This window comes from Mesoplodon bidens (assembly GCF_964165515.1).
Source record: "Mesoplodon bidens genome assembly, chromosome: 15".
In the NCBI taxonomy this organism is placed as follows: Eukaryota; Metazoa; Chordata; class Mammalia; order Artiodactyla; family Ziphiidae; genus Mesoplodon; species Mesoplodon bidens.
In genome coordinates, this window is record NC_138171.1 from 45,996,292 (window position 1) to 46,018,533 (window position 22,242).

At 53.7% G+C, this 22,242-nt stretch overlaps 1 protein-coding gene across 2 annotated transcripts in view; it reads right to left on the reverse strand.

The window, feature by feature from the left end:
• Positions 1–6,218: 6,218 nt before the first annotated feature.
• The window catches only part of IL21R (interleukin 21 receptor), a 32,135-nt gene continuing 16,111 nt past the window's right edge, over positions 6,219–22,242 (reverse strand). Inside the window, exons 2-9 of one of the 2 annotated variants that reach the window (XM_081256439.1) lie at positions 20,071–20,134; positions 17,257–17,359; positions 14,376–14,575; positions 11,960–12,105; positions 10,731–10,908; positions 10,172–10,268; positions 9,087–9,171; positions 6,219–7,296 (exon numbers count right to left, since the gene is read on the reverse strand). In XM_081256439.1, coding sequence (XP_081112565.1) covers positions 6,532–7,296; positions 9,087–9,171; positions 10,172–10,268; positions 10,731–10,908; positions 11,960–12,105; positions 14,376–14,575; positions 17,257–17,359; positions 20,071–20,119 — 1,623 coding nt within the window. In that variant the 5' untranslated portion in view covers positions 20,120–20,134 and the 3' untranslated portion in view covers positions 6,219–6,531. Of the gene's footprint in view, positions 7,297–9,086; positions 9,172–10,171; positions 10,269–10,730; positions 10,909–11,959; positions 12,106–14,375; positions 14,576–16,383; positions 16,441–17,256; positions 17,360–20,070; positions 20,135–22,242 lie in introns of those variants that run through there. The other variant, XM_081256440.1, reaches the window with a different exon arrangement.

Consider the following 22,242-nt stretch of genomic DNA (forward strand, 5'->3'; position numbering starts at 1 on the left):
TTTTTTAAATTGGAGTTTTCACATTTAAAAAAAATCCAGATCTCTATCTTCTCTTGAAAGATGAGAAACCTGGTAACACTGCATGTGACGGTCACACGTACGGGACATGCCCCCCCTAGTCACCGCCGCTGCACCCCCAGGCCCGGTCTCAGGCCCATTGCAGCTCGTCTCACTCACAGCCTGCAGCTCCTGACCTGGCCCAGCTAGCGGCACTGTGTTTCCATCCTCCCTCTGCCAGGCGCCTGGTCCCCGGGCCAGACTCCAGAGTGACGGGGCGGTGGGCAGGGGAGCGGGGCATGAAGTCTAGGGTCTTGAGGGTGAACCCCCATAGCACAGCCAAGACTTGGCCAAGTCTTAGCATCATTTTTTTCTTTTTTCATTTTTACTCAAGTGTGAAAAACTAGCATTTGGGGGGGTGGTTCTGAGATCAAGTAGAATAGTGGATGTGATCTGCTTTGTAAAAGATGCTTATGTGGGAATGCGTTGTGTGGCAGGAGCAAGGTAAGGGATCAAGTCTTTTTGTTCTTTAGCTGAAGAATAGTTGATTGACAGTGCTGTGCCGATCTCCGCTGTACAGCAAAGTGTCTCAGTTACACACATAGAGACATTTTTTAAATATTCTTTTCCATTAAAGTTTATCCCAGGAGATTGGCTAGGGTTCCCTATGCTTTGTGGTAGGACTTTGTTGTTGGGATCCATTCTTGATGTTCACATCTCAGGGCCTTGGTTTTCTCATCTGAGAAATGGGGATGCAATATCCCCCTCACAGGAGGGCCAGAGGAGCTGAAGAACACCAAGGGCAAGCACAGCTCAGCCAAGTCTGTTTCCTTTCCTGTTCCCCAAGTTGAGGGACAGTTTGGGCACGTGTATGGGAGATGGGACATAGGGATGTGGGGTCAGCTCTTGATGCTGAAATCTCAGCCTCTGTGCACCAGTGCCAAATTGAATCTCGGAAACAGTTTTGGGGGAAGCAAAAAAGAATAGCTTTATTGCTTTGCCAGGCAAAGGGGGACACAGCAGGCTCCTTCCCAGAAAAACTGTATCATGTCCCAACCCGGGAGGATTTGATGATTTTTTTTTTTTTTTTTTTTTTTTTTTTTTGCGGTATGCGGGCCTCTCACTGTTGTGGCCTCTCCCGTTGCGGAGCACAGGCTCTGGATGCGCAGGCCCATCGGCCATGGCTCACGGGCCTAGCCGCTCCGCGGCATGTGGGATTTTCCCGGATCGGGGCACAAACCCATGTCCCCTGCATCGGCAGGCGGACTCTCCACCACTGCGCCACCAGGGGAGCCCCCGGATTTGATGAATTTTATAGCAATGGTTCAAGGGTGGGGTTACTGATAAGATTAGGGTGTGTGCAGGGCCTGCACTCCTCTAATCTGGTCTCAAGTAATCTTGTTGATGAGCTTCTCTGGTATGACAAATGCTGACATCTTCCATTTGTTGGGTTTTAATTCTATAATAAATAGCTTAAAGACACTGATATGTGTATCCCCTGAGGTGGAACCAGGACCCTGCCCCCAGGCTGCACTATTGTTTCTTGGCTGCCGCTCCCTTGTCTTTGCATCCCTTTCCTTCCCGGGTTAGCGACTGTTCCAATCTGCCCTTTTGAACTCAGGGAAGGTCATGGAGTCTGGAGTCTGTTCCCTACAAGAAACGGGGGACAGGGGACTTCCCTGGTGGTCCAGTGGTTAAGACTCCGTCCTTCCCTTGCAGGGGGTGCGTGTTCAATCCCTGGTCGGGGAACTAAGATCCCACATGCCGCGGGGCACAGCCAAAGAAAAGAGAAAAAAAAAAGCGGGGGGACAGGAAAGCTTCCGTGCCCGGGAGCCCCACAGGGTCCTGCTCTGTTTCATTACTCCTTTTTACTTACATAAACCATGAGTTAATCCATTCTCTTTAAACACTTAAAACATTACAGATATGACTTAAGCCTCCAGGCTGCTTTTTCCTTCAGGCCTTTTCTCTTCATTTACATACCTTTTATGCTCCCCTACCCCCCGAGAAAACATAGACCTGTGATGACATTTTACATAGTGACACAGCTCCGGCTGTTCACCCTGCAGTGTCCCTGGCACATCTGTATCAGCACGTAGAGAGCTACACGCTACGTAATCTCTATGGTAGGAGTCCTGGCACTGAGGTCCTGATTTTATTCCCTCTTCACTGAAATTGCTTCCTGGTTTCCCCCACTGAGCATCCTCTCGGCTGCCTTCTCAGGATCCGCCTCCCTTCTTCCTGCAGCTCAATCAGATCTCGTTTGCCCCGCTGCTGCTGCCAGCCTCCTCCCACGTCCCCTCCCTTCCCTTGCAGCCTCGTTTCGCCCAAGGCCACCCAGGACCCTGGGCGGAGAGTGAGCTGTCCTCTGACTACCTGACCACCCATCCTTCCCTTGGGCCCTTGACCCACTTATGCCGGGGACTTTCCAGATGTGCATGTGCATATATGTGTTGTGTGTGTGAAGTATGTGTGTATATGTACATGTGTGTGTGTGCGCACACACATGTGATCTCCCTGCTTAGTGTGGTCTCACTGCCCACACTGCCCACTGCCCAATGCAGGTCCACCCACCCAAGGAGTAGAATTCAGCCCTTGTTGAATTTAAAAAAGAACCTACTGAAAATTATTAATTATTAATTAATTAATTAATAAAAAAGAACATACTGTGGTTACCAAAGGGGAGAAGGAGAGGGGGAGGGACAAATTGGGAGGTTAGGATTAACAGATACAAACAACTATACATAAGACAGGTAAGCAACAAGGATTTACTGTGTAGCATAGGGAATTATACCCGATATCTTGTAATAACCTATATGGAATATGGAAAGAAAGAAAAAAAGACACACACGCAAAACCCCCAAAAAACGGATCACTAGGCTATACCCTTGAAACTAACACAATATTGTAAACCAGCTATACTTTAATTTACAAAAAAGAACCTACCCGTTCACCTTGTGTCCTCTTCGCCACATTTCCACCGCATGGAGTTTCTGTGACAGTTGTGAAGCCACCTGACAGCGCTGGCAGATGCTAGTGGAGCCCCTGGACTGCTGCGCGGGGAGGGCACCGCCTTCAGCTGGCTCCTCAGCCAAGTTCCAGTGGTCACCAGCAGGCGGCAGCAGCAGCCCAACATCTCCGTTTCCTGCTGGTTATTCTGGGTCTCCAGATGTCTGTAGCTCGCTGTCTATCCACGTTTAAGGTTGAGATCAACAAAAGCTTGCTGGGGTGGGGAGGGACTTGGCCACAAAGATGATGATAAAGTGACAACATTTTCTGAGCACTTGCAATGTGCCACGCTGCTCTCCACACTTCATACATATTTAACTCTTGGTTTCACAACAGCCCTAAGAACGTATGTCCAATTAATATACCCATTTCATGTATGAGGAAACCAAGGCACAAGGAAGTAAAATAATTTCTGCAGGTTGGAAGCTAGTAAGTGGATCTGTTGGCTTCCCAACTCAGGCCGTCCAGCCTCAAAGCCCTCCCCCTTGACAGTTCTTTCTAGGGATGGGGTTTGCTTTGGGGTGGGCAGCTAGCATGATGCTGATGCAAAATTTCTTTTCTGGGAACATCAATTTTTAAGAGAAAACCCCTCAGGCCTGTTGCCACTATAGATGAAGGAAGATCCCCAGCTGCCCCACAGTGTGAGCAGCGGGGCGGGGGGAGGGGGGTGTCTCTTGCTCCATTCACAGACTTCAAGGAGTTCCCTATTTTCACTTTCATGTCCCATTCTTGGCCATTTCCAAGTCCAAGGGCAAGTGGATCCCTCCTGGTTTCAGTCCCCTCCCTCCTCTCTGCCCACTTCTTTGTCAGTCACAACTCTGCCTTTGATTGATTGATTCATTGATTCATTCAGTATTTGTTGAGCACCTGCTATATGTGCCAGGCACCATGCTAGGCTCTGAGACTGAGTAGTGGATAAAACAGACAAAATCCCTGTGCTAGTGGGACAGACAGTAAATATGATAAGCAAGTAAAAGACATATGTTAAAAGCACAATAAATGTAATGGAAAATAATAAAACTAGGTCTGTGGGGTGCTGCAGTTTTGAGTAAGGAGACTAGGGTGGGTCCCATTGCAAAGGTGACATTGGAGCAAAGACTTGACTCTGCTTGTCTTCCATTCATGTGTTGATGCTTCTTGACTGCAGGTGACCCCCTGAACCATCCCCTTCATTGTGGAGAGTTTATATGCCTTTCTCCTTTGCTCTTGGCGTCATGATCTCCCCGGAGGGGAAGTACACGCGCTCACTCTGCCATCACCCACGGAAGGCCCGTTCTGGGTTTTTTTTTGTTTTTTGTTTTTTTTTCGGCCAGAGCCCCATCCCCCCGTCCCCGGCCTGGCATCAGCCAGTGCTCCAGGTGTCCCCTACCCCTACTCCCCGGCCCAGAGCTGTGTGTGCTGGAGAGAGAGCTGAGCTGCTTCCATGGGGAGCCTGGGGCCCACGGGGTGCCTGGAACCTGTGGCCTCCTTGAGGATGTGAAAACCACAGCACATCTTGACCCAAGCGTCTCCAGGGTGATGGCGGGGGATGGTGAGGGCTGCTCACACCTGCAGGAGCTGTGGTTTCACACTTGGGTTCCCATCCGAGCCTCACACCTTGATCCCAGGTTAACAGTCCCACTATTAAGACCATCAGTGTTCTAGAACTTTCAGAACCAAGGAATCCCGTGTTCTCAGTGACTTCTTCCAACCATCCCCTTTTACAGAAGAGTCACAGAGAAACTATCAGCAGGATCGACAGCTGAACCCTCGTCCAAAAGCAGAGACAAGCCAGAGCTTCAGGCATTGCCCTGCATGCAGCCTGGCCTTTGGGGAGGACCACAGGCCAGGCAGGTCCAGGCCAGGGTAGGGATTCCCCTCAGGGCTCTGAGAGCCGGTGGCTGAATCAGACTCTACTACTTTAACCTTGCTTCATGGCCTTGAAAAAGCTGCCTCTAAAGGTGAGCACCCTTAGGAGGAAAATGATCTCTTTTCTTTCTTTCTTTCTTTCTTTCTTTTTTTTTTTTTTAAAAGTATGAGTTGTATGCAATATGCAGCACCAATAGCGAGCTCCTGTCCAAAGCTGATGTTCAATAAGGTGCCTTCAAAACGTCACAAAGAAGTATTTTCTTAGCATCCTAAATTCACATTTCAGCAGTTTCTCCGACAAATCATCAAAAAGAACTTGACTGGGCTTCCCTGGTGGCGCAGTGGTTGAGAGTCCGCCTGCCGATGCAGGGGACACGGGTTCGTGCCCCGGGTCCGGGAAGATCCCACATGCCGCAGAGTGGCTGGGCCCGTGAGCCATGGCCGCTGAGCCTGCGCGTCCGCAGCCTGTGCTCCACAACGGGAGAGGCCACAACAGTGAGAGGCCCGCGTACCGCAAAAAAAAAAAAAAAAGAACTTGACTTCCTCCAATTCCCCAGGACAAGCAAGTAAGATGCCAGGGGATCAGGGCCACCGTGTCATTACTGCCGAGTCCGGCCTGCGGCCCTCCCCAATGTGAGTGCCAAGGGGAGCGTCCTTTCGCTGTATCCCAGCACCTGCATGTACTCAGTAAATATGCTCAGTAAGTATTTCTGGGGTGCATAAAGGGAGCAACAAAATGGGCAGCAGGAGCCAGAAAAAGAAATCTTGGTTGGTGAGGGGCTGATTCTAAGAAACTAAGCTGATTTTAAACCTGGAATCCCCCAAGTGCCCCTCTGCAGGGTGGGACAGCCCGCAGGTACCTGGACTGTGTCTGGTTTCTCACTCCCACCCACCTCTAGCACAAGCCTTGGTCCTGGCCGCAGAAGGAAGGAAGCTGACGTTTACTGAGAGTCTGGGCTGCACACGGTACATGGGTGACCTCTCCAATTTCTCCCCAGGGTACATCAGGCCGCCCCCACTATTAAGAGAGGAAACTCCAGCCCAGAGAGGGGAAGTGACTCACCCAAGGTGGCACAGCCAGGTGTCAGAGCCAGGATTCAGACCCAGGTCCACTGGCTTCCCCCAAAATCTTCCCACCCCCAGGGTCACTGTGGGCTCACTTGGTCCCCTTCCCCTCCCCCTGAAAGGCGATAAGGAATAGTTTGGACTTTGTGTGACTCTGCAGGCAGAACCTGGGGGGCTGGGCTCGGTGTCTGTCCCAGGCAGTGTCCTGGTCCCAGCAGGCCCGGTGGGCAGCACTGGACCAGCCTCTCAGCACGTGACCCGGGGGTCACCCACGTGCCTCAGAGGGAGGGAGGCTGTCATCTTGGGCCCACAGACACGCGTGCTGCTCACATTCGAGCACACAGGAAGCTCACGTCGGCACAGACACACGAGTGGCCTTGGGAATATGGCAGAACCACGGGCGAGCTCCATGTCCACAGGCACGCAGGCTACTCACACGCGCAGCCACGCCAGTGGGCACCTGAGCCCCAGACACGCACTGTAAACACCAGGCTCAGGGGTCCCAGCCAGGAGACCAAGGGCTGCAGGCCTCTTTACACCTCGGCCCAGGTGACCCTGTCCGTGGCTCGTGGCTCAGTGGCATGGTCAGCTCTGGACGGCCACTCAGCCTCACTAGCTGGCCTGGGGCCCAGGCCCTGCAGATGGAGGGGCCATGACCACCCACTGGCGGAGGTAGCTCCTGGGGGGCCCTTCGTCCCTGGGGCTACTGAAGTCATGCTCCACGGGGCTGCCGCAGTCAGAGTCCACGAAGCCGCTGTCAAACGTGTCCATGTCCAGGCCAGCTGGGGGCGAATCTACCTCGCTGTCCGACACCCCTCGGGGCGACCCGCCATCCCAGGGCGGCCCGGGGGCCCAACCCTCCTCATCCTTGAGGTGCAGCTTTATCCTGTCAAGGAGGCTGCCCAGGGGGCCCCCCGGCCTGGCAGGGCCACTGGCTGAGACGCAGCCACAGGATAGGACCGTGGCCCCCGTGCCCAGGAGCGAGTCCTCCGTGCCCGGGCCAGGCTCCAGGCCGGTGTCCAGGTTCAGGGCTGGGTAGCCGTCATCCCCGCAGGTGCAAGGCCAGGTGCACAGCTCCTCTGCATCCACCACAGTCACCGTGTCGATGGATACCAGCCCATACGGCCGGTCCCTCTCCTGGCTGTGAGCTGAGCTGCCCAAGCTGCCGGCGGTGGAGGGGGCTGGGCCCCAGGAGCCCGGCTCAAGCACCCCGTCAGCTTCCACCAGGTCTGGGGGCTCCGGCAGCTCTATAGGCACCAGCCCCTTGGCTGCAGTCTGCGGTGGGCACTGGCTGTGCATCTCCAGGGACAAGGGCACCCCTGGGTTCCAGGATCTCAGCTCCAGGCTGGAGGCAGTGAAGGGGGTGCCCACCCATTTCTGCGGGAGAGAAGAGGAGGGAGAGTCATGGATGGGATGGGGGACAGGGGGCGGCGGGGGAGCATATCAACAGACAGACACAGAGACAAGACAGACAGCAAGAGAGAAAGAGACAAAGACTCCAGAAGATAAAGAGAGAGATGGGGGTGGGGGGAGATGAGCACCGTGCTGTGTCCCTATCCAGGGACAGTCCCTGCCGCTGTCCCGGCCTCCCTGGGCTTCAGTCTCCCTGCCTGTAGCAGGGAGCCACGGCCCTCAGCAGCCTGCAGGTGCAGACAATCCGCTGCTCAGTGGCCTGGGGTCTGTATGGGTGCGGGTCCAAGATTCCCAAGCTGTGGGGACGAGGGGCAGGAGGCCCTGAGAGCTGAGTGACAGAGCCCCCACCAGGCATTCTGTTTTATGTCCTCGGGGAGATTTCTCGAAACCACGCATTCTTCTGTTTGTGTCCTCACTAGAGTGGACACATGACCAAGGAAGAAGCCCCAATTCTTCTGGTCATGGCTGTGTCCCCAGAGGCTCACACAGTGCCTGGCACACAGTAGGCACCCAATAAATGTATATTAACTAAATGAATGAATGGAGTGAATCAAGGACCAGCCACTCAGAATAGATAAGGGCTGTGGGGTGACAATGGACTGAGGCAGCCGTCCCTAAACTTTAAGGATCCCCCTGCCCTCACCTGCCAGGGGTCCCACTCATGACACAGGATCTCCATCCAGTTGGCAGAGAAAATCCCTGAGAACCAAAATCTCCTAGTTTTGAGCCTACTCCATCAGAAAGCTCCTCTCAGAACCCTGCTGAGGCCACCACCACTGATTTGAAGTCACTTCTCAGCTGTGTGGCCTTGAGCCAATTACTTACCCTCTCTGTGCCTCAGTTTCTGCATCTGTAAAATGGGCCTGCTAATAGTCCCCACTCCACAGGGTGGTTGTGGGGATTAAATGATAAATTAAATAACATCTGTGGCGCTCCTAGCAGAGTGCCTGGTGCACAGCTGTATGTGTGTTGGTAAAACAAACACAAAATAGATTTGATATTTGGGCTTCAGGGAAAGTGCAGAGGAAAGAGGAAAGGGTCTATCCAATGTGGGCTGCAGCCTAGGCTCCTCTCCTGCCCAGCTCTGAGCCTCGGTCTCCTCATGGTTCCCCTGGGATGGTGGAGCACCCCCTCCCCACCTGCAGGGGCTGCTAAGAGGATGAAAGGGTGGAGGTGAGACAGCGCTCAGTGAGCGCCAGGCAGATGGCATGTCGGCATGTCGCACTTCCTGACTTCCAGGCTCTGCTGGAGCAGGTGGCTCACCACATCCTCTCTGCGGTGACTGGTGACTGCCGCCACCGGGTGGGTGGTGGTAAATAGGCACAGAGAACCCAAGGGCGATGGCGCTGGTGGCGGGGGTTGGGGCCTGGATGGGGCTGGTGTATTTTGCAGGCAGGGCCATATCCTTCCCAGAAGCTGCTCCCTCCCCACCTCCATAGCAAGGGCTTCTACCAAAGGACCAGGAGGCCACTTCGTGGCTCAAGGGACCACCTGGCTCACCCTCTCTCCCAGTTTGGCTCCTTGGGTTGGGAAACGCTGCAGGATCTTGTTTAATTCTTAGGCCAGCTCTGCCCCACTGGAATTATTTCCTGCACTTTGCATGTGCAGAGACTGAAGCCTGGTACCAGGCTGGGTTGGGGATCTGGGTGCCCCGGGCCTACAGGGTGGGGCTGGTGGTCTAGGTGTGTGGGTGGAAGCAAGCTCCCAGAGGGTGAGAGGCTCCCAGGGGCTCATCATGTGGTGGGGACACTCACCTTGAAGTCTCCGCTGTGGCCCATGTACAGGGGCTGGAAGAAGGGCTCTGGGCTGGGCACCTGCACCCACGCCTTTTTCCATAGCCTGGGAGGGCAGAGACGAGGTGAGCCCCCCGCATCTCCCAGAGGGCAGCTGGGCCTCCCGCTCAGATGCTCCCCAAATGTGTCCTGCGGGAGGCTCAGAGCCTCCAAGACACACCCAGGCCCCTCCCTTCCGCCCCTCTGCTCCAGGCCTCAGTTTTCACATCTGTAAAACGGGGCAGCGAGTCTCCTGAAGGTGTTCCGAGTTTAAGGGCTTGGCTGCCTATTCTCTGCTAAGCCAGTGCTGGCCCCTGAGCCTTGACTTCCTCCTCCACCACCAGGGATGAGCCAACAGCCAATTCCATGGGGCTGTAGGGAGGGGTCAGGAAGTGTAGGCACAACACCAGGCACCCCAGCACCCAGAGACTGGCCTGCAACACCCTCTGTGATTCGCAGGCTTCTCTGCCTTGAACAGGGTATGCAGGGCCCCCGCCCAGTGTCTGCCACTTAGCAAGGGCTCAGCCTCAGCCAGTAGCACGCACGAAGGCCAGGGGAGCTTAGGTTTTATCAATATTTGTAATCAGCATCAGCCCTTCTCTCCATGGCCACGTTCAGCAGAAACCCAATACATAAAGAGATAAAAGCAAAACCTCTGGTTTTGAAGCAGGATTGTCGGGGGTTTATCCCACCAGCCCTTAACCCCCACCTGGCGGCCCCTCCTGACCCTCAGGACTCAAAGCTTAAAATTCACTGGACAAGATCACAGCTGAGGTCACTGTTATGAGCACAGGTCGAAATTCCTTCTCCTCCACTTCACTGCTGTGTGACTTTGGGCAAGTTCCTAGACAGCTCTGTGCCTCAGTTTCCCCATTTGTCAAATGGAAGTAAATGCCATGTATCAAGCTCATATGACTGCTGTGAGGGTTAAGCATGTGCTCTACACAGTGCCCAGTAAACAGTTTATTATCACCATCACTGTCATTACTATTGTCATGGTGACAGGTGTGTCCTCCAGTCCTGGCCCAGGCTGGGCCCCTCCCTGCCACCCTGTTCCCTGGCCTTACCTCCAAAGCAGGTGGGTCTTCAGGCCTAAGAAGACAAGGATGGGGCATATGAGGACCAGGATGGGAAGCAGTTGAGGGTACAAGTCTCCCTTTATCTCTGGGAAGGAAGAAAACACTGGTTGAATTTGACCAACCTCTACGAGAGGCCACCTGGGCTGGGTGTGGAGGGCACTGGGTCTGGGCTGGAGTGGAAGGGGGTGGGAAGGCTGCTGGTGTCTCGCAGTGGGATGGACCTGGCTTCAACTCCTGCTCCCATCCTCATCCTAGGCAAGTGATTTCATCTCTCTGAACCTCAGTTTTCTCATCTGCAAAATGGGGATAATAATTCCCACTTCACAGATACATTAGGAGGATCAGAGGTCCCGCCAGGAGAAGCACCTGGCACCCAATGCAGGGCCTGGCAAGCAGGGGCCCCAGAAATGCTGTGGAACAGCTACAAGGGGATGCATGACTGAGTGGGTACCTTCCAGCCGTGCTGAAAATCTCAGGGCTCAGGGCTGCTGCACTAGGACAAGATTTAGTACAAGGAGTTGGTGTCCATCCCTGCTTCACATCTTACCTTCTGGCTGGGTGTGAAAGACGACTGGGTCACTCCACTCGCTCCAGGTCCCCTGGAAGGAGGAGCCAGGCTGGGGCCCTGCCCGCACCTGCAGCTCGTAGCTTGAGCCTTTGTGGAACTCCAAGGGGAGGAGAGAGACGCTTCTTGAATCCACAGAGATCAGCTTTCTCCCTGGACTCTGCCAACACAGGGAAAGGATGCATTGGGTTAGGACCGCCCAGGCCAACCCCTGCCTCCAGCAGAACCACCCTTTACCAGCCCCCAGGAAAGGGGTGGAGTTTCTCCTGGCAAGTCTCCGCCCCCTCCACAAGAATCAGTCTGAGTTCTGGCCATTCCAGTGTGGGCAGCACAGAGCCATGGGCGCTGCCCCGGCCTTGCCTGTGATACAGTGCTTTGTTCGGTTTCTCACTGATCCCAGCTCAGTCACTCACAGTCCCACAGGGGACCCTTCCTGCTGGGCCTGGGAATGTCCCAGGAACAGCAGTGGCCATTCCTGGGAATGTTTAGCTGGCAGCATTCCAGACTTTGGACACTTCTGTAATTCTTCAACAGTGGGTATTTTCAATAGTGGGCATTTCTGGGCGTCTTTAACTACAGGCGTCTTAGCAATGGGTACCTCTGGAAGTCTTCCACTGGGGATGGTCTAAACTATGGCATTTATGAAAATCTTAAACTGGGACCATTCTAAAGGATGGATAATTCTAGAACACTTCAGCTGTGACTGTTCTAAATAGTGCGCCATTCTGGAACTCTCCAACACTCTAAACAAAGAATGCCTCTAGAAGCCTTCACGTTTGAAACAATGGTCCCTTTGACACTGAACTTTCTTGGTTATTGATACTTCTGGAACTCTCCAACTATGGCCATTCTAAGCAAAGTGGGAAGGTTCCAGACTGCCCCATTTCTGAAACTTCTTCTACTGTGACGGTACTAGACTTGAGATAGAACCAGGGACAGTGCTGATCCCTTCCTCCCTGGCACACCGATAGAGGAGGAAACAGGAAGGCATGAATTTTACGGGGTCTCCTACCCCAGGGAGAAATGAGGCAAGGGCAGCACGGAGTGGGAGAGCACAAGGGAGAGCATCCATCCCCGGCGAGTCCTTGGTTTCCACTCTGGACTGTGAATTACAAGGTCACCTGTGTCTGCCCCTCCCGCCAACCCGGATGCTCGGCACTGCCCCTCCCCCTCCCCACCCCCACCCCGCCCCAGTCCTCTGAGGGTCTCACCAGAGCCCAGGGGTCTCCGAGCTTCCTGTACCGCAGCTCATACTGAAGTTTGCCCCGCAACGCGTAGAAATTGTAATTGGAGCTCCAGGAGATGTTATAATGTCCAGAGCAGGTCACGGTCACGTTGAAAGGGGGAGATGGCTTGACTTAGAGGAAAAAGCCAGAAAGATAAAATGGGATGAGATTTTGCAGTAGCTAAGAATGATGCTCTCCTTGATGAGATCAAGACTAATGACCCTGAATGACTTGGCATAAAGCATCCCCTGTCTCTGGGTCTTAGTTTACTCATCTGAGAAACGAGAGATTTAGATGAGTCTAAAGTGGGGGTACTATGACTCAGGGGGGCAAGAATGCAGACCCACGTGGCCGGTGGTGGTGGTGGGAAACCAACAAGGCCCACTCATTCTGCATTTCTGTTCTAAATGATGGCATCATTTTCTTTTAACTCTAGCTTCCTTGAGAAGTCCAAAGGCTGTAATTAGCATGATGCTAATTAATTAGCACCAGTTATGCTAACGACGGAAGTTACCAGTCTGAGTGCCTGCCGGGCTGCTCTACAACGAGCATTTTGATGCCCGCAGGGGCCCTGGGAACTCGATGCGACTGTTGTCATCTCCCAGACATCTTCTGGAAAGTGCAGGAGCAGCGGTCCGGGCCACACCACCACACCCTCCTGGGCTCTGTGATCCGGCTGGCCATATGCCCCTGTCTTGGGGATCTTAGCTCCTTGGGACAGAGGTTTTGTTCTCCAGGTCAGTGCCGTGTCCGCAGCTCCTAGGACAGAGCTGGCACATAGCAGGCCCTCAAGAGGTACTTGTTAAACCAACAAATGAACCTTCCAGGGATTCCATAAAGGAACTCTGAGGCTACGGATGACTCGGCACCAAGGCCTGCGATGGGAGAAGGTGAGTGTTCAGGCGGCTGCGGTGAGGGCTTTATCCTCATTGCCCTTTCAGCCATGGGTCCTTTGGGACTGGACTAACTGCTAAGCCCTCTCCTCTTTTCCCCAGGCCGACGGAGACCTGGTTTTCCACTTCCCTGTACGTCCTGGGCTGGGTGGTGAGGACCAGAGCTGGGGATCGGGGATGGGGTCAAGGACAGGGGCCCAGAGCCCAGGAGGGGGAAGGGCACAGGCCTGGCTTCAGGTCCTGGCAGGGAGGGGGAGAGGGAGGGGCCAGAGAGAAATGGGACTTGGAGCCACCCTGCGAGGTGGAGGGGCCGTGGAGCAGTTCCTTCTCCTCTGCAGGGGCCGGGGGAGGCTTGCTGTCTGCCCCGTTCACTCAGAGGGGCAAGAGCGTGCCCCTGCTCCCACGCCTGGATCTGCATGGCTGAGTGAGCGTGTGCGTATGTGTGCATATGGGCCTGTGTGAGAGAGCGTGGGCCTGTGTCCAGGCTGGCTAGGCCGAGGGCTGCTGGGACACCCGTGCATTTGTCCAAGGGTGTATTTATGAGTGTGTGTGTGAGAGACGCTGGGTGTGTGTGCGTGTGTGTGAATCTTCATTCACACCTTGTGGGGTGCGACACCCACTCAGCGAAGTGGTGCAAACCTGGATCCCCTCCAGGTGACAGACACCCTCTCACCCGCCTGCCCCACCACTGGGAACCTAGGGCCAAAATCCCCCAGAGATTCCTCGCAGAGGCTGGGCCTTCCCGAGGAGGGCAGGACTCTCTTAGCAGTCTGCGTTTGCATGCCTCTGAGCACGGGCTTCTCACCCCCTCTGTGGAAATCCCACTTTGGACACACACACACACACACACACACACACACACACACACACACACACACACACACACACACACACACACACACACACACACACACACACACACACACACACACACACACACACACACACACACACACACACACACACACACACTAAAAGCTGCCTCCTGGACCTGCCTTGGGTCTGGACCCACAGAGACAACTGCTTCCACCAGCCAGGCCCCCGCTCTGCCCCTGGACTCCTCCCTAGCCCCGGCCTGGAGGGAAATTCCAGGCCTCACTGGAGCTAATGAATGGGAGGAAACTCAGGGAAGTTTTTCTCTTGGGACTCAGTGTCCCCACTTGCCTCATAATGTAGACAGAATCCCTAAGAGTCAGGGTTAAAAGGGCCCTCACTCTACAAATAGGGAACCAGTCCAAGTTCACAGACAGGCAGGGGCTGAACCAGAACTGAAGGCCAAGATCCTGGGTCCCAGTCCAGCTCCTTTTCATACTGCCGCTGCCTCTCTTTGGTTAAAGCTCAAACCTCGTTATCAACCCATCACACCTTCGTAAATATCAGTGCATCTACAGAGCAGAACTCTAAGGGGAGGTAAGGACATAGGACAGGTCAGCTATGATGGTGGGGGAAGGGGAGCCGTCTCAGGGACCCTGTGTCCTCCTCAGCTCTGGGGTCCAAGGGATACTCACTGCTTTTAGCCAGGACAAAGCTGCCGCACTCCTGGGAGTGGTTGCCCGAATGGTCTGTCATGTTGACACTGAAAACGTCGTCGGCCATGAACTGGAGCACATCCATGTGGCACGTGTACTCTGCATGTGTGGCGTTGTGGGTGGACCAGCGGAGGCTGCAGGAGGTGACCTCGTCCTCCAGTTCTCCATATGAGTCTTGCCTTCAAGGACAGAGCAGCCGGTTATGGCTGGAAGCCAGCGGGGCTCAGGGCACAGGGCCAGGACCCCAGCCCAGAATCTTGGGGCTGGGAGGGAGTTGAGGTGGCGCCGGGTGTCACCTGGTCCAACTACCCCTTTCCCCGGGAAGATACTCCTCCCCTGAAGTAGCCCTGATGGATGGTGTCCAGGCTCGGCTTGTATGCCTCCAAGGGACTGGGAACTCACTACCTCATTTAAGGACAGCAGCTATTAACTTTGGAAATTTGGGCCATTCTTGCCTGGACTGAGCCTAAATCTGTCCCTGTCAGTTCCATCAACTGTATCACTGTACTACAGAAAGGGTGCTAAGCATTTCAGTTCTCCTTCCTGCCCTCCTCTGTCCAACATCTGCTGAATACCTAATAAGTGCTTGTGCTCAGGGCCAAGATAAGAGCCAAATGAACTTCATCCCCTGCTTTGGGTGAACTACCAGGGAGGCTATTGGTATAAGGTTGGGGGGAAATGCTCTGGCTTTTTAACTGCCAGTGGGCAGAAACAGTGGGTTTTGAAGTATGTATAGGAGTTCACCAGATATTTATTTCCCTACCTACATCTTCAGGCTGTGAGCATGACCACCCTTGAGGGCTAATATGGATGTGTGGACTCAGTTCTTTGCTAAATATTTGCTGGAATAGAAACTTCTGCTGAATAAAGTCTCTCTAAACCTCTTGCACAGCAGCCAGGAGGATCTTTAAAAACTGCCTGTCACCTCCATGCCTAAAACCCTCGGGTGGCTTCTCATCACCCACACAATAAAAGCTGGCCCTTGCTTACCTCTCATCTCCTTTGCTTTGTTATTCTCTCTCACACTGGCTCACTCTGCTCTGGCCCAACTTACCTCCTCGCTATTCCTGACTCAGTCTCTCCCTACCTCAGGACCTTTGCACTTGCAGTGCCCTCTGCCTGGGCTGCCCTTTCGCCAGCTCACTGGCTGCCTCCTTCTCACCCAGAGAGGCCTGCCCCGACCACCCTGGCTAAAGCAGACCTTCTCCCCATGTCACTTGCTTTCTACCCCAGGGTCAAGGTTCCTGGACTTTAAAGCACTCATTATTCTCAGAAAGCATCCTGTTGGTTGTTTACGTGTTTCTTGTCTGTCTTCCCAGTCACTCCCCACCTGCAGTGAGTCAGTTCCGGGATCAGCTGGGACCTTGTCGGTCTTAGGCTCTACTGGGCCCCCAGTGCCTGCAAGTGTCTGGCAAGAGCTTAATAAATATGTTCTGAAGAAGTAACTGAATGAACGAATGAATTGGTGATGACAGAAGGAAAGCCAGCTGTTCTTTATCCTGAGCAGCACATTGACAAAGACTCTCCTTGACCAGGCTCAATTCAGGCTCCTCAGAACTCTCTCCTCAACTAGGCCCTGACTTTGGGACTTCCACGCTGGTCTCTGCATTGTCTAATTTTAGCAAGAATCCTGCTAAGTCATTTTAGCCAGAATCTTCCATCCTTGATATCTGATCGAATTCCTCATCCTCCAAAACCCCCAGGTGACGTAGGCTCACCCTGGGCTGCCATTAGCAAGAATCCTGTTAAGTCAGTTTAGCTGGAACCCCCCTTACCCCTGATGTTTCCTCTTAGTATTTTTCTATCCATTGACCTGTTCCTTGGCTATAAATTCCTAATTTTCCTTGTTGTATTCAAGTTGAGCCCAAGCTCTCTTCCCCACACCAAAACCCCACGCAGCGGTCCCTACACCGATCATGATGGTCTTTTTTTTTTTTTTTTTTAAAGAATCCCTTATATATTCTTTTTTAAAAATAAATTTATTTACTTATTTATTTTTGGCTGCGTTAGGTCTTTGTTTCTGCGCGCGGGCTTTCTCTAGTTGTGGTGAGAGGGGGCTCTCTTCGTTGCGGTGTGCAGGCTTCTCATCGCAGTGGCTTCTCTTGTTGCGGAGCACGGGCTCTAGGTGCATAGGCTTCAGTAGTTTTGGCACATGGGCTCAGTAGTTGTGGCTCAGAGGCTCTAGAGCGCAGGCTCAGTAGTTGTTGCACACGGGCTTCGTTGCTCCATGGCATGCGGGATCTTCCCGGACCAGTGCTTGAAACTGTGTCCCCTGCATTGGCAGGCGGATTCTTAACCACTGAGCCACCAGGGAAGCCTGATCATTACGGTCTTGAATAATGTCTGCCTTACCATTCTTTAACAAGTGCAATGAAAAAGTTTTCTTTAACAATAGGGACCCATGAATCTTGGAGTCAGACTGCCTGTGTTTGAATCTCAGCTCCACCATTCACTGGCTGTGTGACCTTGGGCAAAAAAATCATGTGGCAGTCTGGTCATCTTGGGGTCTCAAAACCACAGTCTGGCCTGTGTGGGCAAGAGAGTATGGTCTTTGGAGCCCTGCTCACTGGACAAGTCTCGTGAGTCCTGCGTGGGCATCTGTAAGATAGGCACAGTGATTCCCAGCTCCCAGTCCCAGATCACGGTCAGTGATTCTCAGCTCATGGTGAAACCAAATGCTGTTGGTGAAAGGGCTGAGAGAGCCCCCAGAAGTGGCAGCCATTATTTTTATTGCTAAACTACCTGCCAGGCACACAGTAGGTCCAACTCCGTCTGTGGCCTCTGGCAGTCCTGCCCCACCCCAGCCCTCCAGGGCTACCCTGAATCGCATCCCCGAGGCTGGCGAGGCCTGGCCACTTACCAGGTGAGGGTGAGCATGTCAGGGTGCGGGGCCCATGTCTCCAGGATGCAGGTGACCGTCTGGATGTAATCGGTGTAGCAGACGAGGTCTGAGCAGCCCCAGGCTGGAGGGTCAAGGGAGACAGAGGCCTTGGTTGGGGGTGGTACTGGTCGGGGGCAGCAGAGCTGATCACCCCCTCACCCCCTTGAGGGCTCGAGGATGAGGGGAAGCAGGGGTCCCAGAGCCAGGATGAATATGACGACCCTAGGGCAACTAAGATAAAGGCCTGGAGCAAGGGGGTCCTTGCCACCTAAGAATTCTATTTTTGAGCCCCCAAAGTTGTGAGGTTGGCTATGGAGACAAGACTCTCCTAGCGAGAAACATCATAAACTAAGCGGGTCCCCACCCAGCGCCCTCCCACAAGCCCTGTGTCCAGACACCAGGTCCACATCCCTCCTGGCCGGCCTCCCTCTCAAGGTGGTGTGTCCTGAACTCCCCGGTTGCTGGGGGAATCTGCACATCCTGCGAGAGGGATTCGTGTGGTCAGCGAGAGACCACATGCCCCCTCTGTTCCCCGCAGCTGGTCCAAGACAGGACATGGACCTCGGTGACCTGGCAGTACTTCGAGGGAGCAAGAAACCTTCAGAAAACTGAGAAGCCCTTGGATACTTTTGCCAAGATGTCTGTATTATCCTACTGCCCAAACCATCACCACCACCACCAACCAAGTGACACAGGTATGGTCCCCCTTGGGCAATTTTATTGCAAGATTTAATACTCTCCCAGCTCCAACATGAATTTGTTCTAAAAATGTTTGACAAAATCCAGTTAATAAGTTTTAGTTTAGTTTTGTTTTGTAAGATCAAGTGCCAACGCTGCTATTCCCCCTGGCTCCACCCCCCACTATTTACCAGAAATTTGTTCCCCTTTTAAATGGATTCATTCTTAGTGGCTTTTTTCTATTTTTCCTTGACTAATGAGGATCCAGGGGGTAGCAGTACATTCCTCCTGGGTCTCCATCTAGGTCAGAAGCTGGATTTGCAGTCAAGAACACTGTCACTGGAAACATCCCTTATGTCTACTCCCATCACATTTAACCAATGAGAACACTGAAGCTCTGAGACTGGGCTGCCCCTCTTGTCTCACTCTTGGTCTGGGCTCAGGAGACCCAGGAAAGGCAAAATCGAATCTGTGCTAGTTCTTCACACCCACACACGTGGCAGACACCGCGCAGCGATCATGGCACTCACTCCCTTGGGTGTGGCCTCAGAATCCTTCTCAACACAGTTGAGCGGCTCCAGACAGCCACTACCAAGGGATCTGAGATGTGGAAATGAATCCTGTTCTAGGAGGAAGTTTCTTTCGGAGAGGAGCACAGGGCTTGTTGGTGGACACAGAGCGGCCAGTTCAGGTACTTTGTGGAGAAAAGAGGACTGGTTTTGGCAGGACCAAAACCCACGTGGCTGTGTCCTCTCTGAGTTCATCGTATTCTAGTTGTTCTCTTTCAGGGCTCCAGACCTTGGAGAGGAGCTGCCTTTCCTAGGTAGACTCAAGGCCACCAAGGGACAGAGTTTGTCCAAACTTGTAATGAAACACTGGAGAGGGGACAGTAGTCCCTGAACTAGTGTGGAGGTGGCATCAGGGACCAGAGGGAGTAAAAACCCTGTCACCAGTCACGACCCTGAGCCCTGGGCAGAGAGCCCCCGGGCCACCCCCCCCACCCCGCCCAGGGTTATCACAGCGTGTGGGAGGCAGTGGGAGCCGTGAAAAGTGCACCCGTGACTCACGAGTGCTCTGAGTCCCTATTTGTAAGCTGGAGACACTGGCCCCTTGGAGGGGGTGGGGAGGTATTTAGATGATATCACACCAGTGCAGCCCACGCTGCCTGCACGTGGCACTCACCCAATAAAAGCAGTTAAGACCACGGGAATCAGGCAGGTTTGGGAACCCATCCCAGCTCTGCCACTGCCCGGCTGTGTGGCCGTGGACCTGCCTCTCACCCTCTCTGAGCCTCACAGGTTGTCGGCAGAAGGGAATGAGGATGCTCGGCCCCCCGGGACACAGCAGGGGCTTGTTACTTGTGCTCACGGGGTGGGGAGAGGCAGCGGGTGACCCAAAGGCCCTTTAGAGGCTAGGACAGGATGCTGACCACTCAGAAAGGGAAAACAAAGGAGCCTGACATCTGTTTCCTGATGGAGCTAGTTGAGGCTTTCGGTCTTTCGGTTCCCATTCGAGCCTGTGTGCTGTGTCCCACCTCCTCTGGGAAGGCTTTCTGGATCTCTCAGCCCTGACTGCGCCCCCAAGTCTAACACCTGGCCTTTCCCTGCTCGGGTCTCGAATATCCCACCCTCTGACTGCAACATCTTCTGCTCTTCCGGGGCTTCCTTTTAAGGCTTTGGCTACTTTTATCTCCACAGCCACTCTCCCCACCAGGGAATATCTGTGCTGGCAGTGGATCCAGTGATTGTTGAGAAACATCTAGGAGATGAGGAGAGACTGTGGTTAGATCACAGGCAGGACTTCCTCACTCTGAGAATTGGGAGCCAGCCAAGGCAGAGAGAAGAAGGATGAAGTCCCTCATCCTCCCACCCCCCTTCCCTGGCCAGTGAGATGTGGAGACCAGGACAGTGGGCTGGGCCATGTGGGACTCACTGCTGGACAGTGGAGCTCTCTGGTGGGATGAGCTCTGGCTAATGCAGAGATGGCTACTGGACTTGTGTCAGCCGCAAGTGGACAGATGCCACAGACTCTGACCCTGTGGCCTCTACCCTGCCCTGGAGCCCACAAGGCCAGCCGGGCCGCTCTCCACCCGCCTACCACGGGGCAACTACTTACCCCTCTGGAGCATCAGCAGGAGCACAGGGGCAGTCCAGCCGCAGAGCATGCTGCCTGCCAGAGCCTGGAAGAGACACACAGGGAGAGCGTGGGCCTGGGGCCTGGGGACCAGGGGACCTTGAACATCCTCCCTCTGGTCCCCATCCCTCCTTTGGAAGACTTGCCTCAGTTTCTTGGATCTGTTTCTGAGAAACAAGAGTTTGAGGAGCCCGTGGCTGCCCCCAAGGATTCCTGTCCCTTAGAAGTGGCTTCTTTGCCCCTTGGATCCCTCCCCGCTTCTCCCCGCTTCTGCCTGGGCCCCCAGCACCATGACAAATGAGAGGGGCATGTAAAGGGTGAAGAGCTCGCTGCTGATCCACCCCTGCTAAGCCTGTTGATGTAGCACCACGTGTGCATATTTATCCATCTAGATAAGAAAGAGGGAGGCAGGGAGGGGAAAGTGGCTTGGAAAGTGGTATTTGAGGGGCAGCGATCTTGAGTCCTCTTTCTTTTTCTTTTCTTTTTTTTTGCGGTATGCGGGTCTCTCACTGTTGTGGCCTCTCCCATGGCAGAGCACAGGCTCCGGACGCGCAGGCTCAGTGGCCATGGCTCACGGGCCTAGCCGCTACGCGGCATGTGGGATCTTCCCGGACCGGGGCACAAACCCGTGTCCCCTGCATCGGCAGGCGGACTCTCAACCACTGCGCCACCAGGGAAGCCCTTGAGTCCTCTTTCTTACGAAACCCCCGTGTTGATGTTAGCCCAATTAATTGGCTTCTTAATGAGTAGCAAATCCAAGATTAACCCACAAAGGAGACAGTTACTGCATACCTAAGATAAGTTTAGCCCAATAGCGAGGGTTCTGACCCAAATACAGAGCTCCCCTGGGGTTAGCCCACCAGCAGGCACGGGGGAACCCAGCTTGACCACACGAAAGTGCCCTGGACACCCTGATCTGCATGAGATGGAGAAGAGACCTCTTTGGAGACCAGAGCCAGCCTGTCCAGGAAGAGCGGACTTTGGTACCTTGGGCAGAAGAACAACCCACCAGGCTGGCAATGCCAGGCTCTTGCTGGCACTTTGTCCATTGCACCCCCCAGCTCTGTGTCTACTTGGGGAGGTACCAGCCAGAAGCCAGTGGGTCCCAAGAACCCTACCCAGATAGATCCCGTGGACAGGGGTGTAGCTGGAACAGGAGCCCAGAGGGCTGACCCGTGCAGGGACCAAGTCACACACATGGCTTCTTCCAGACACCATCCCTGAACCTGGGTTCCCCCAGAGCCTACTCTGGCCCCGCCGGGAGCTTCCTTTGAGCTCCCAAACAAGTCACCAGGCAGGCAGCGGTGCAGGGCGCGGAGAGGTTCAGCTGTGTGGCTCTTGGCTGGTCACTTCCCCTCTCTGAGCCTTAGAAGTAAAGATGGTAAAGCCTGCTTCCAGGATTCTTGTGAGGATTCAAAGACTCCATTTATAGAATCACTGGGCGCCTGGCATAGCCCCTGGCACATAAACACTCAAGAAACAGTGATGGATACAGGCTTTTAAAGCATCAGAACGGACGGACTCCCTGAGTGATCTACCCAAGAGGTCCCCAAATGTCTCATTTTCCAAAAGTTGGCCATATTTGTAGATCATGTGTACTATTATTTAGTTAATGTATTTTCTGGAAACAGACCCTATTAAAAATTTAACTCCAACCTCAACCTAAGCAATAATGCACATAGTTGTGTATTTTTTCCCCATAGCTGTGTGTCATTCCCCAGTCAATGAATGTAAAGCATTTGAAACAGTGCCTGGCATATAGCAGATGTTATATAAGTGTTTCTTAAACAAAGCAATCAACTTACCATAAAACAAAATGCAGTGAAATGTAAAAACTAAATACAAGGAAAACAAAAGACAGTAATTGAATTTCAGTGAGATACTATTCCCTGCTTAAGACTCTGATGGGGCTTCCCTGGTGGCTCAGTGGTTAAGAATCCACCTGCCAATGCAGGGGACACTGGTTCGAGCCCTGGTTTGGGAAGATCCCACGTGCTGCAGAGTAGCTAAGCCCGTGCGCCACAACTACTGAGCCTGCACTCTAGAGCCCGTGAGCCACAACTACTGAGCCCGCATGCCACAACTACTGAAGCCTGTGCACCTAAAGCCTATGCTCTGCAACAAGAGAAGCCACTGCAATGAGAAACCTGCACA